We start from the raw sequence: 13,324 nt of genomic DNA on the forward strand, positions 1-13,324 counted from the left end.
GCCCCAGAAACTAAACATGCCCGCCCACCCCCAAATACTACACTGTACATTGCCCTCCTCCTCCCCTGCCCCGGGCCCAGCTCAGAGGCAGGAAGCTTACAGGGTAGTAGTCAGCCACTGCCTTGACTTGCTCGTAGTCATCTGCCCTGGCCAGCTGAGCCAGGCCTTCTGGATAGAGCTTTCCACAGTGGGGGAAGAGCTTTGCGCGATCCTCCTTGGACAGCTCTGTGCCAAAGGAGTTGATGGTGATGATGAAGGCTCTTCGGTCAGCTTCAAACTGCAAGGAAAGAGATGGGCAGGTTAGCAGTGTTAGAAAGGGCGGCAGGAGCCCAGCACCACCACTGCCCCCCCCCAAAGCGGCCAGCAAGACCTCCAGGACTCCCAGCAAGGCTGCATCCCCCCCTACCAACGTTTTGTCTGCAGGAAACAAGGGGCCAGTTTCTATTCAAGGAAAACGTAAGAGTGTGATCTGACCAGCTTCTTTAAAAGTTTCTAATGTATCCTAAAGGGGGGCGGCAGCCATTTATTTGAAGGAAAGAAGCAAGGGATGGTGAGAGGAGGAAGAGTTCAACTCAAATATATCCCTGCTGTGGCCACATTAAGAGCCCTGGCAGCTTCCAGAAAAGGCTTCAGTTGCAACTTTGGCAGACCCCTCCCAAAAGGGACAGCACAGCCTTTTGAAAGCACTGAAGTGGGAATTCTTGGCTGGGCTGTGGCAGAAGGCAGGAGAGACAGGCAATGCTCACTCCAGGGGCAGCGGGAGTGTCTCTGCTGGCTGGCCCCACACAAAACCAGGCAAGGGGGCTGCCAGCTGGCTCCTACCTCCAAGATGGGGCACATGGCATCAGCTGTTGTGCCGCCCAGGATTTTGCAGAACTTGTAGAAGGACTCAAGGTAAGCCTGGGGGGAACCAAAGCAACACAAGAAGAGTCAGTGAGCCTGTCAGAGCCCAAGAAGAACACAGTCACGTCAACAAGAAGGAACAAGGGCTGCTTTGCACACAGGAGGTACCAAATGGTGAAGGTGCAACCAAGGAGAGGGACAGCTCCTTGGCCTCTGTCCTACCCCTGCTGTTTCATCAGTGTTTTTGAAGAAGAAATGCTGTAGGGACAGGAATCCAGAGCATCTTCCACCCAACCCAAGAGTTCATCCAGTGCAGAGACAAAATGGAAAAACCTCAGCAGCTGCTGCCTAACTTAAGTTACCCCAGTGCCTCCCTTACTTGCAACCTTTGTTGTTGTTGTGTGAACCTCAGACAGCCTCTTGGGGGGATTCACTGCCCATCCTTGTGTCAATGCATGACAGCCAGGACTCTCTGCTGTCTGTAAGGTCCCAAGCAGGAGCCCAGCAGTCCACACAGCCCCTTTGCTTGCTTGGATAGCAGCTCTCTGCAAACATCCTTTTCCTCACCTGCCCTTTAACACTCTGGGTATCTCATGTAATCCTTGGCTCTCCCCCTGCAGACATGGATCAACCTGTAGCTAGTTAGGACCAGTGGGATCTAGGAGGGCAGCTGCAATCCAGGCACCCTCTGTTGCCAGGCATGTGAGATGGAGCGATAGTCACGCAACCACAGCAGCATCACTGCCCCCCCCGCAACATTTACACACCAAGAACAAATCTTCTGACTGCGGAGCAGACTGATCCACCTCAAACCAGCCAGTGCCAGCTGGAAGAGCTGTGGCAGGCAGGCTGCTCACAGCCCAGCAGGGACACGCCCTGAGGTTAGGTGCCAACCATTCCCCTCCACCCCACCTGGCTCCAGCCAACCGTGTTAGTGACTGTGTCAGGGCAGTGACAGTGCTGTACTAAAATCCTACAGGAAGGATAATCACTAATTCAGAAACAGCTTGGCATGCACCAAAGCTCAGCGACTCATTAACTTGGGGGGCTTGGAGACCCCCACCACCCCCACCAAGTCCTGCTAGGCAGAAGGAAGCACTGAGAGGGAGGGGCCTTGGGCGGGACAAATGGCCCTTTCTGTCAGCAAGGGCAGCTGCAAGTGGCTCTTGGCTCAGCAGCAACAGCCAATCGGCCTGGCATTTATTTATTAATTACCATGCTCATAGTTTGCCCTTCATCTGAAAATCTCATGGCAAAAACACATAGAATTAAAACCAAAGTCGTCATCCCCTGAATATAATTGTCAATAGCCTTAGATATAATAGAATTAAAACCAAACAGCAATATTCAATTGCATGCATGGAAAGCATCTGAAGCAAGAAAACTCCAAAAATGCATTTAATGGCCTCAGACAATCAGCATCAATTTACAAGGTTCTTATTTGAGGAAAGTAGCAACTGACTTCACTCTCTTTGAGTGCTTACCTTATAAAGTGTGTTCCGGATAATTTCAATGTTCATTTCATCAAGGTCCTGCTCAGATATGCAGTCTTGGAAAAAGGCAGCTGTAAGAAAGGGAGAAGGGTGAGCCCAGCTGAAGGGCCAGGGAAGGAGAGCCACCTCCCACCCAGACTCCCTGGTCAAGTTCTGTGTGGTCAAGGCAAATCAGGAGGAGATCCTCCTCCTCTTCCACTGGCCCTCAAAGGTAAGGAGTCAGTGATTTTCACATTCAGCTTTCAAGTCAGTCAGTCAAAGAGCCCAGAAGGATTTCCTGCAGTTACCCAACTGTAGGCAATGGCTCATATTGTGTGTTAAAACACCACTACAGGAACCCTTCATGTCAAGAACCCCAAATAATTTTGGGTCTCCCTTTAAATACATTCCCCTGCGGAAGAGCAAAGCCCCTGAAACTGCAATCTCTTCCTCACCTAGAGGTGTGTCGACCAAAATGGCGTTGTACAGTTCGGCAGGGGTTTGGGCAATGTTCACCGCCTCCATCTGCTCAAAACTCCCCAGGGGGTGGCATTTGGGCACCAGCTCAGCAATGGAGCGTTGATGCAGTGTCCCAGTGATCAGGAGGATTACGTTGTCAATCATGTAGCTGTACCTGAAAGGAAGTAAAAAAGACAACTGCTATGACCAGCCAAGTGGGGAATATGAACTCTTTGCCTTCACTGAAGTAGACTTCACTGAGGCTTCATGGCTAGAGGTGGGGTGGGGGGCAAAACAGCAGACTGAAGACACGGGTATTGCAAAAGGGGGCTGCCTGCACCTGTTTAATTCCTTTTCATCTGCAAATTCAAGAGCAGTTTACAAGAGATTTCACATACACTATTGGTCCAATAATGAAATCAGGTATTGCAAATCCTATTATCAGAGTTGGAAAGGAACCTCAGAGGCCACCTACTTCATCAGAACCCTTCACTGGTGGCCATCCAGGCTCTGCCAAAAAGCCTCTAAGGAAACGGAGCCCGTGCCCTTCTGTCCCAGGCAGCCTCTCCCACCCACCCCCCACTGCCAAAACAGCTGTTTAGCCAAAATTCTCTTTCATGCCACTGTTCCATTTGGCCCCAGCTGCTGCAGCAACAGACGTCAAACCTACTCTATCATCTATATGGCATCTCTCTAAAATATTTGAAGGTGGCTGTTGTGCCACATCTTCTCTGGACTAAACATACACGAATCTGCCAGCCTTTCTTCCTCATAGGACTTCCTCTCCATCTTTGTCACCCTTCACGAGTTTGTTGCTCTCCTTCTAAAAAGGCAGCACCCAAGAGGGAAAGTGGTCCAGGTTGGTGGGGGGGGGGGTGTCTGGCTGAAGGAGAATGGAGGAGAGTGGTTCTAGGACTCCTAGGCTATATATATATATAATGATTTTCAGTTTTATACATTTCAATAATTTTACAGTCATTTTAACATTTCAAAACTTGACTCCCTTCCCCCACTTTCTGTGGTTCCTTAAATTTATTTTTAATATTTTTAATATTTTATGCATATCCAAATTATCTTAATTTGTTCATTTATTCATCTACTTTAAATATATACAGTGGTACCTCTAGTTACGAACTTAATTTGTTCTGGAGGTCCATTCTTAACCTGAAACTGTTCTTAACTAGAGGCGTGCTTTCGCTAATGGGGCCTCTTGCTGCTGCTGCGCCACCAGCACACAATTTCTGTTCTCATCCTGGGGCAAAGTTCTCAACTTGAGGTAACTCTTCAAGGTTAGCGGAGTTTATAACCTGAAGCCTTTGTAACCTGAGGCATTTGTAACTCAAGGTACCACTGTACCTTGTAAAACTGCAGGTTATTACAATAATCCTGCCGATGTTTTTATCTGTTTACAGTTTATTTTGTAGTAAATAGCCTTTGTCACTTTCTTCCTGCTGTGTTGCTCTGCCAGCTCATGCTTGGTTTGTGGTGTACTAAAACCCCGAGATCCTTCTGACAAACGCAAATCAGACAAAGAGGCCGCAATTCATTAGGACACAAGCCTGAAGCAATTCAAGTAGATTTAAGTGGTCCTCGGGTCTGGCACTAATAAAGCTCAGCAAGGCCTGCCTACAGCACACAGAGCAGAACACGCCCAAACAGGAACATCAAAGTGTTTCTCAAAGCAGGGCCACTGCAGCACATAGTCCATCACCTTACAAATGCTTCCAGCACAAACGGAGCAGGCCTGCTGCTGAACGATGGCGTGGAGTCAGCTGACCAAAGCAGAACGATCAAAGGCAGCAAGGAAAGCAAACTGAGGCAGCTGCTCCTTCCCCTGAGAACAAGGGATGATAAGAGGGAAGCTGGGAAATCGTCCCAGCCCACAAGTCAAAACACCCTGGCCAGATTCAGGAAGTGGTTTCCATCCTGCAGGTACACTTAATTCCTTCTCCTTCCTTGCAACATGCCTCAAACAACCCTTTCAGCAAAACTGCCAGGAGCTTGGGAGTGCTGGGAGGTGGCCGGCAGCCAGTTTGCATTGAGGAGAAGAACCAATAGCTGCAGGGAGGTGTTCCCTTTTGCATAGTGTTGTGCAACATGGCCAGCTGCCCAGGTGGCAGGAGCCAGCAGTGCTTCCACTGGTAAGAGAGCATGGCAAGGCTCAGCCACAGCCAACACAGAAAGCCCCATAGAGAGGCTCTGACTAGCTTTGCACCATGAGCAAAACATGGAGCAGCTTGCAGGTTACTCTTGGATTGCCAACCCAGCCGAAGGACGTACATCTTTCCCCACAAGATATGGTGTGTTTGCCACCAAGATGGACAACTTTAAAATTGGGTGAGCCTCATCCTCTGTGAATGGTTACTAGCCAAGGTGGCTATGCTCTATTGCAAGGCGAGAAAGTGTTGCTGATGTGCTCACGTCCTACTTGCAGGCTTTCCCTTGGGACTTCTGCCTGGCCACTGTGAGAGCAGGAGGCTGAACTAGATAGCCACCCTTTGGCCTGATCCAGCTTCAGCGCTCTTGTTCATAGATATGGTCCTTCCCCATGCAAAATGAATTCTTTGCAAGGAAATTCAGTAAAATGAACCCCCCTTGCAAGCTGAAGTGGTGCAGTCCAAACACAGTCCCTGATCCCCTATTTAAGAGAGACGGAGGAGCAGAAGGGCAGAATCTTCCCTCCATCTATTAGGCTCCATGAGAATCTTTTCCCCTTGCTTTTTATTTCTAAGCAGTGAAGTCCTCATGGTTGGAAATGTCTGCTGCAGCAAAGAGGGGTAGGCAGAGCACCATGTGCCCAAAAGGGGTGCTGCTGCTACAATGCTGTAAAAAGCCTCCACTCCTATACCTAGTGCTGCTGCCTGCAGAAAACTGCCCTGCCACTGCCAAAGGGGAGGAGGAGGTGGCAGTATCCCACAGCAGCCTTTGTTGCAGGCACAGAGATGCCACACCGCTGGCTTAGATGTCACCCGGTACAGCGGTGCAGGAGATGCTCTGCTTCTCAATGCTGTAAACATGGACCATTTTATAGGGTGTGTTGACTTTTTCAACTTTCAAATTCTAAAAGTGAGTGGTGCTAAAAAGTTGTAACATGACTTGGGAGTTCAAAATATATTTTGGCTAAATTAATATAATTTAGTTTTGTTTGGGAAGCAGAATGTGTATACAATTGCACAGAAATCATCAAAAAATGATTGCCAAGTACTTGCAGTTATATTACATATTAATGTTATCATTAATATTTGTTATTATTTAGCATTACCTAAAAGTAAAATTAAAATACTTTGGTTTTCCAAAAGCAGTTAATGTGCTTCTTCATCAAAAGTAGACTTACCGGGCTAAATGTTGTCCAATCAGAAAAATACCAGATTGGAATTCCTCAAGCTGCAAAGCATGTTTTTCACTGAAGAAATTAAGTTTGACCGCCTGAAATGACATGCCCTGCTGGGCCAAAGAGCCCCACCCAGAGGACAGACCAAGATCTTTGGCAGAGGCACACAGGCGTCTCTCTAGTCAAGATCAACAGAGACGGGGGGGGGGGGAGACTACTTCAGCATGGGAGGCTTGCATGTTCTCCATCTCCTCAGGAAGCCATAAAATTTTTTTATCTGAGTGACATTTGTTTTACTAGGTCTTTCAAGGCAAAGCCACCATAAAAAGGGATTCCAAACAAGGCACCATCTCCTAGGAGCAAGCTCTTATAATCCCCACTGGTAATTAAAAAACTGGATGGATCAAGACTGCACCAGAAGCACTCAAGAGTCAGCGCACTCAGCCAAATCCTGCAGCGGAAGCCAACAAGCAGACCGTGTTCTGTAGCCAGAGTGCACAATCACTCACACCAAGAGGCCCAGGAAAGGATCTCGCTTCTTTGCCACGCCCAAGGCAGGAGCGAGAGCATCAGGACCAGACTTCTAGACAGAACAGGCAATGTTTCCAAGCTTCTGCAGAGATGAGCTCCAGTTTTCTTCAGAGATGCTGAGACCAGGCTCAGGTTTTAGTATTTTTTTGGTCTAGCCTTAAGAGCAGACACTGGATCTTCTCACATTTCCAGCCTTGAACTATCCACCTGTAAAACTTTTTTAAGCAGTGGCTCCCAAATGTTTTCCCACCATGAACCACTTGAAAATTGCTGTGGGTCTTGGCAAACTATGCAATGATTCTTCTGCCTGCCTGGTTTTTAATTGTATTTTTATTGCTTCTTATGTTGTACTTTGCTGTATTCTACTTTTAATTCCACAAACCTCCAACGGCAAGTGAACCTCACTGGTAGGCCACAGACCACAGTTAGCAAATAGCTCAGAACAAGAATTTCCCAAAATCAAGATCCAAGGAGGAGCAAAAGAAAGGAAAGTTCCCTCAAATTCTCTATCCCTTTCCCCGCCTAAGTTGTATATTTCACCCAGCCATCTTCTTCTTTCTCTCTGCCTACCCTGAAGAGCCTTTGGCCAATTCAGCAAGCTCTTTCTGGGCATTTGCCCAGGCAGACTGGACTCCTTAGAAAACAAAGCCACCAGGGCCACTTGCCAGCTGGCTCTTTTGATCCTGCTACATGTGGCTCTTGGTGTGCTTCAATACCCTTTTCAATATTTCAGCAGCTAAGCTGCCTCCGCAAAGCCACCTAGGTGATGAAAGAGCTTCTTTCTCCTCCATCTATGGAGGATGCACTATAGGCCCCTTTCCCTCCCTCCACAGGCATCTGTCATTGGTCAAAACATCTCTTTTGGATCATGGCTCATTAAGAAACCCAACAAGGTGTGAGATATTAATCACATATGCTAACCAGGCTCACAGAACAGCAAGTAGAAAGCAATGATCCAGTCAGTCCCTCAGAAGGAAAACCAGCTGTGAAAGACCCTCTTCCACCTTGAAGTAGCTTCCCTACTTTAATGTGGAAACCAAAATCTAAAGTGAAGCTAAAGGGTTGCTCCATTATTATTATTATTATTATTATTATTATTATTATTATTAACCTGACCTTCACCATGAAGTCCGGGGGCAGTTACAACAATACAAAAATATGGTATTAAAATCAGTTAAAATAATTCACTATCAGAATAATATGGTGGATGCTAAGAAACAGGTCAGGTGTCAAAGACCAGGGTAAGGAGGTGTTTCTTCAGCATATGAGGAAAGGTAAGCAATGAAGGTACCACACACCGGGGGGGGGGGGGATTCCACAGCTTAAGGACTGAAACAGAGAAGGTCCCCATTGAGGTCACCACTCCTTGAACTTCCAAGGGCACCAGAACTATCAGGAGAACTATCAGAAGGCATCATCTGCCAATCATAGCAACCAAGAGTTTCAATTAGCCATAACTGCACCTCGGATTAACTTCATTGGCTACGAGGGGAAAAGACAGCCCTTCAGGTATTAGGGGCCTTAGTTGCTTAGGGCTTTAAATACTCTCATGGGCACTCTGAATTGGACCAGGAATAAACTAGCAACCAATGCAGCTGTTTTAAATGAGGGGTGATGTGAATTGCAAATAGAACTCCAATCATTAATCTGGTTGCTGTGTTCTGGACCTGTTGAGCCATCTTCAAAGGCAGCCCCAGTTAGAGTACACAGCATTAATCTAGCCTCAGTTCCCAGAGCATGGACTACACTGTCCAGGATCACTGCTCATAAAACATTTTTTAAGTCAAGCTGGTCGGGTCAGATTGCTTGGCAGGAGAGACCACAGAAGTCACACAGAAGTAGGGACAGACACTACAGCTTCTCAAAGGAACCAACACTTTGCCCCATTGACGTGCCCACTGCTGGCTCTTACGTGATGAAGTCCAGGAAGCTGGCCAAAGGTTCATAGGCGTGATTTCTCATGTGGCGGAACTCCACCACCATCTTCTCCTTCAGCTTGTCATCAATGACAGACACAGTGAGGGGAGAGGCTTCGTTTGCAAGGAAATTCCCATAGTCTGTGCTCTGGAGATGAAGCTTCAAATCTGGGGGGAGAAATGAAGGTAAGTGTCATGACTGACTGAAGCACTACAGAGAACAGACCAAGCAAGGCCAATGGTGATGGAAGAGGTTTTTCTAGAAAGGTGCCGCAGCAACACCTGCTGGGTAGAATGAGGTGGTTCTACTTGTCTAATCTGCTGAGCCTGCCAAGCACAGACCCAGGAACGTGAAAAGGTACAAGGCCATATTTTGCCCTAGAAATAAAACGAAGGACACCACATGCCCCGTTGTTACCATATAGCAAGCCTTGTATTTTATGCCGTGGCCAGTGCTGTGGCTTTGCCAAAGACATGTGATAACAGCAACAAGCTTGGAAGTCTCTGTAAGGAACAGCGGGCTGGGGCTGGGAGTGGCAGTCGAGGCTGTAAACTTGCCAAGCAGCATTTTGGGCCTAGGAGAGGCAATAGAGAAGAAACAGGCTTCTCTGATCCCTTCTTCACTAGGCCAGCTGACCCATTCATTCCATTCTGCCACCAGGAAGCCTGACTGGCCTCCCAGTGCTATTCCACCGCACCCAACTGCCTGGGACAGAACTGTGCAAATACTCAAGCACCCTGATGCAAGCCTTTCAAAGAAGCCAGTCAAAGTAACCAGCACATTCAACTTCAGCTAGTTAGTACATCGTAAAAGAAATTATTTTAAGTACCTGAGGAGGCAGAAAGTAATCAATTTGTCCATTTCCCAGAAGACACTGACTATTTACCAGCCGGTGGTTATGAGACCATAAGTGGACCAGATGAGAGATGACCTGCTCATATGGAGAGTCATCAGTACAAAACACCAGAAATACCTTTGCCAAACAACTTTTCAAATAGAGGTCAACCAAGCAGTCATTTTAAGGTATACGGATCAGTTTTATTATGGATTTTTATTGTTTCATTCTCTCTTTTACTCCACTGCTTAGAAACGCTAGTGATTAAGTGATATATAAATTCTAGTGTCAGCGAGAGGGAGAAAAACCTTTTTCTATCCACTTTCTCCATGCCATGCATCATTTTATAAACTTCAAGCATGTCACTTTTTACTTGCATTTTCTCTAAACTAAAACGTCCTAACGGCTGTGACCTTTCCTCATATGAAAGTTGCTCCACCCCCACGATCATTCTGGTTGCCCTTTTCTGAATCTTTTCCAATTCCACAACTTGAGGTGAAGTGACCAGAACAGTGCACAGTATTCAAAGTGCAGCCACACTATAAATTTGTATAATGGTGATATAAAAGCAGTTTTAATTTTTATTCCTTTCCTATTGATCCTTGGCATGGAATTTGCCATTTTCACAGCTGCCTCACACTGGGCTATCCGCTATGATCCCAAGCTCTTGTTCCTGGTCAGTCACAATCAGTTCATTCCTCCACTGGAAGAACTGTTCATTTATTCCTGCTCTCTGCTTCCTGCTTCTTAGCTGGTTTCTGATTCGCAAAAGAACCTCACTTCTCACTTCGTGACCGCTAAGCTTTCTCATGAGACTTGATTCATGAGACTTTGAAAATCTATGCATACTGTTTTGACTGGGTCATCTTAATCTATATGCTTATTGGCACTCTCAAAATAATTCAAATGAGTTAATGAGGCAGGGCTCACCCTTGCAGAAGCCATGCTGGTTCTGCTTCAGCAAAGGCTTATTCTTCTATATGCTTGCTTATTGTATATTTAATAACACTTTTCACCAGTCTGCTGGAAGAAACATTAAGCTAACTGGCCTAGTAATTTCCAGAATGCCACGTGGATCTCTCCAAAAATTGTTGTCATATTAGCCATTTTCCAGTCTTCAGATATGGAGTCTGATCTTAGCGACAAGTTACATGTTTTTGTTGGAAGATCAGCAATTTCAGTAAAGGTGCAGAGGGACTTAGTGGACCAGTCAGGAATGGAGCGACATGAGGCCCAGGTTGACATGCTGCTGTAGCGGGAAGAGGAAGGTGGCAAGAAATAGTTCAACCCTGTGTCAAATCCACATGCACAGACATATTTTCTCTTTCACTCAAGACAAGTTTAGAGGAAAACAGGTGAAGCTTTCTCCCACCAGGGCATAGGCGAAGAGCATGACCACTACCAGTCACAGATGTGGCCCACTGGCATACAACTACCTGCTCTGGAAAGGCACCTCTTATCTGCCAAGGAAAGGCTTCATGGTTCAGGCTCTGATAATCAGGCTTCTTTAGGTAAGGGCTCTAGCTCCATGGTCCCCAAAGGTCTCAGGTTCAATCCCTGGCAGCATCTCCAGAATGGGCTAGGTAAGGCTTCCATCTGAAACCGTGGAAAGCCTTTGCCGCCAGTCAGTGTACACAACAATAAAGCGAGATGGACCAGTGTTCTAACCTGGCATGAGACAGCACTCAGTGCAGGCTAAATACATCCAGTTATTTCAGCCTTGCTTCCCAAGACCGCCCTTCCAGCTTCACGCTATGCTTGCAGCTCTCTTACACTGACTAGCCCCCATCCCAGCTGTTCTGACAAAGACTCCAGCATGCAGAATGATCTGGTCATGCTCTACCCAAGTCTGTACCTTTTGGACTCCACATAATTCCTTTATGCATCCCTACAGGCTGCCTTGGATCACTGCCTTGCCGTGGCGAAGGGGCTTGAAGAACTCAGAGAAGCTATGAACTACGCCGAGCAGGGCACACAAGATGAACAGGTCATAGTGGAGAGTTTTGACCAAACGTGATCCACCTGGAGTAGGAATCAGCAAGCCACTCCAGTATCCCTGCCAAGAAAACTCCATGGACAAAGACAACAGGCATATAAAAGTTATGACACTGGAAGATGAGCCCCTCAGGTCGGAAGGTGTCCAACATGCTACTGGGGAAGAGCGGAGGACAAGTACAAGTAGATCCAGAGCTGATGAAGCGGCTGGGCCAAAGCCGAAAGGACGCTCAGTTGTGGATATGCATGGAAGCGAAAGGAAAGTCCAATGCTGTAAAGAAAAATATTGCATAGGAACCTGGAATGTAAGAACCATGAACCTGGGTAAGTTGGATGTGGTCAAAAATGAGATGGCAAGAATAAATATTGACATCCTGGGCATCAGTGAGCTAAAATGGACGGGAATGGGCGAATTCAGTTCGGATGACTACCATATCTACTACTGTGGGCAAGAAACCCGTAAGAGAAATGGAGTGGCCCTCATAGTCAACAAAAGACTGGCGAAAGCTGTACTGGGATGCAGTCTCAAAAATGATAGAATGATCTCGATACGAATCCAAGGCAGACCTTTTAACATCACAGTAATCCAAGTTTATGCACCAACTACTGGTGCTGAAGAAACTGAAATTGACCAGTTCTATGAAGACTTACAAAACCTTATCGAAGTGACACCAAAGAAGGATGTTCTGCTCATTATAGGGGATTGGAATGCTAAAGTAGGGAATCAAGAGATAAAAGGAACAACTGGCAAGTTTGGCCTTGGAGATCAAAACGAAGCAGGGCAAAGGCTAATAGAGTTCTGTCAAGAGAACAAGCTGGTCATCACAAACACGCTTTTCCAACAACACAAGAGACGACTCTACACATGGACATCCCCAGATGGGCAACATCGAAATCAGATTGATTATATTCTCTGCAGCCAAAGATGGAGAAGCTCTATACAGTCAGCAAAAACAAGACCTGGAGCTGACTGTGGCTCAGATCATCAGCTCCTTATAGCAAAATTCAAGCTTAAACTGAAGAAAGTAGGAAAAACCACTGGACAGGTAAGATACAATCTAAACCAAATCCCTTATGAATACACAGTGGAAGTGAGGAACAGGTTTAAGGATTTAGATTTGCTGGACAGAGTGCCTGAAGAACTATGGATGGAGGCTCGCAACATTATACAGGAGGCAGCAACTAAAACCATCCCAATGAAAAAGAAATGCAAGAAAGCAAAGTGGCTGTCCAACGAGGCCTTACAAATAGCGGAGGAGAGAAGGCAAGCAAAATGCGAGGGAGATAGTGAAAGATACAGGAAATTGAATGCAGATTTCCAAAGAACAGCAAGGAGAGACAAGAAGGCCTTCTTAAACGAGCAATGCAAAGAAATAGAGGAAAGCAACAGAATGGGAAGAACCAGAGATCTGTTCAAGAAAATCGGAAATATGAAAGGAACATTTCGTACAAAGATTACCATAATAAAGGACAAAAGTGGTAAAGATCTAACTGAAGCAGAAGACATCAAGAAGAGGTGGCAAGAATACACAGAGGAATTATACCAGAAATATATGGATGTCTCGTACACCCCAGGTAGTGTGGTTGCTGACCTTGAGCCAGACATCCTGGAGAGTGAAGTCAAATGGGCCTTAGAAAGCACTGCAAATAACAAGGCCAGTGGAAGTGATGGTATTCCAGCTGAACTGTTTAAAATTTTAAAAGATGATGCTGTTAAGGTGCTACACTCAATATGCCAGCAAGTTTGGAAAACTCAGCAGTGGCCAGAGGATTGGAGAAGATCAGTCTACATTCCAATCCCAAAGAAAGGCAGTGCCAAAGAATGCTCCAACTACCGCACAATTTCACTCATTTCACATGCTAGCAAGGTTATGCTTAAAATTCTACAAGGAAGGCTCAAGCAGTATGTGGACCGAGAACTCCCAGAAGTGCAAGCTGGAT

At 46.4% G+C, this 13,324-nt stretch overlaps 1 protein-coding gene across 1 annotated transcript in view; it reads right to left on the bottom strand.

Moving 5' to 3' along the window:
* ATP6V0D1 (ATPase H+ transporting V0 subunit d1) overlaps positions 1–13,324 on the bottom strand; it is a 29,131-nt gene that overhangs the window by 3,356 nt on the left and 12,451 nt on the right. Inside the window, exons 2-6 of the mRNA XM_082232265.1 lie at positions 8,549–8,720; positions 2,771–2,949; positions 2,328–2,407; positions 823–900; positions 101–277 (exon numbers count right to left, since the gene is read on the bottom strand). Of these exons, the coding sequence (XP_082088391.1) occupies positions 101–277; positions 823–900; positions 2,328–2,407; positions 2,771–2,949; positions 8,549–8,720 (686 nt within the window). The remainder of the gene's footprint in view (positions 1–100; positions 278–822; positions 901–2,327; positions 2,408–2,770; positions 2,950–8,548; positions 8,721–13,324) is intronic.

This window comes from Podarcis vaucheri (assembly GCF_965113315.1).
Source record: "Podarcis vaucheri genome assembly, chromosome: 7".
NCBI classification, from domain to species: Eukaryota; Metazoa; Chordata; class Lepidosauria; order Squamata; family Lacertidae; genus Podarcis; species Podarcis vaucheri.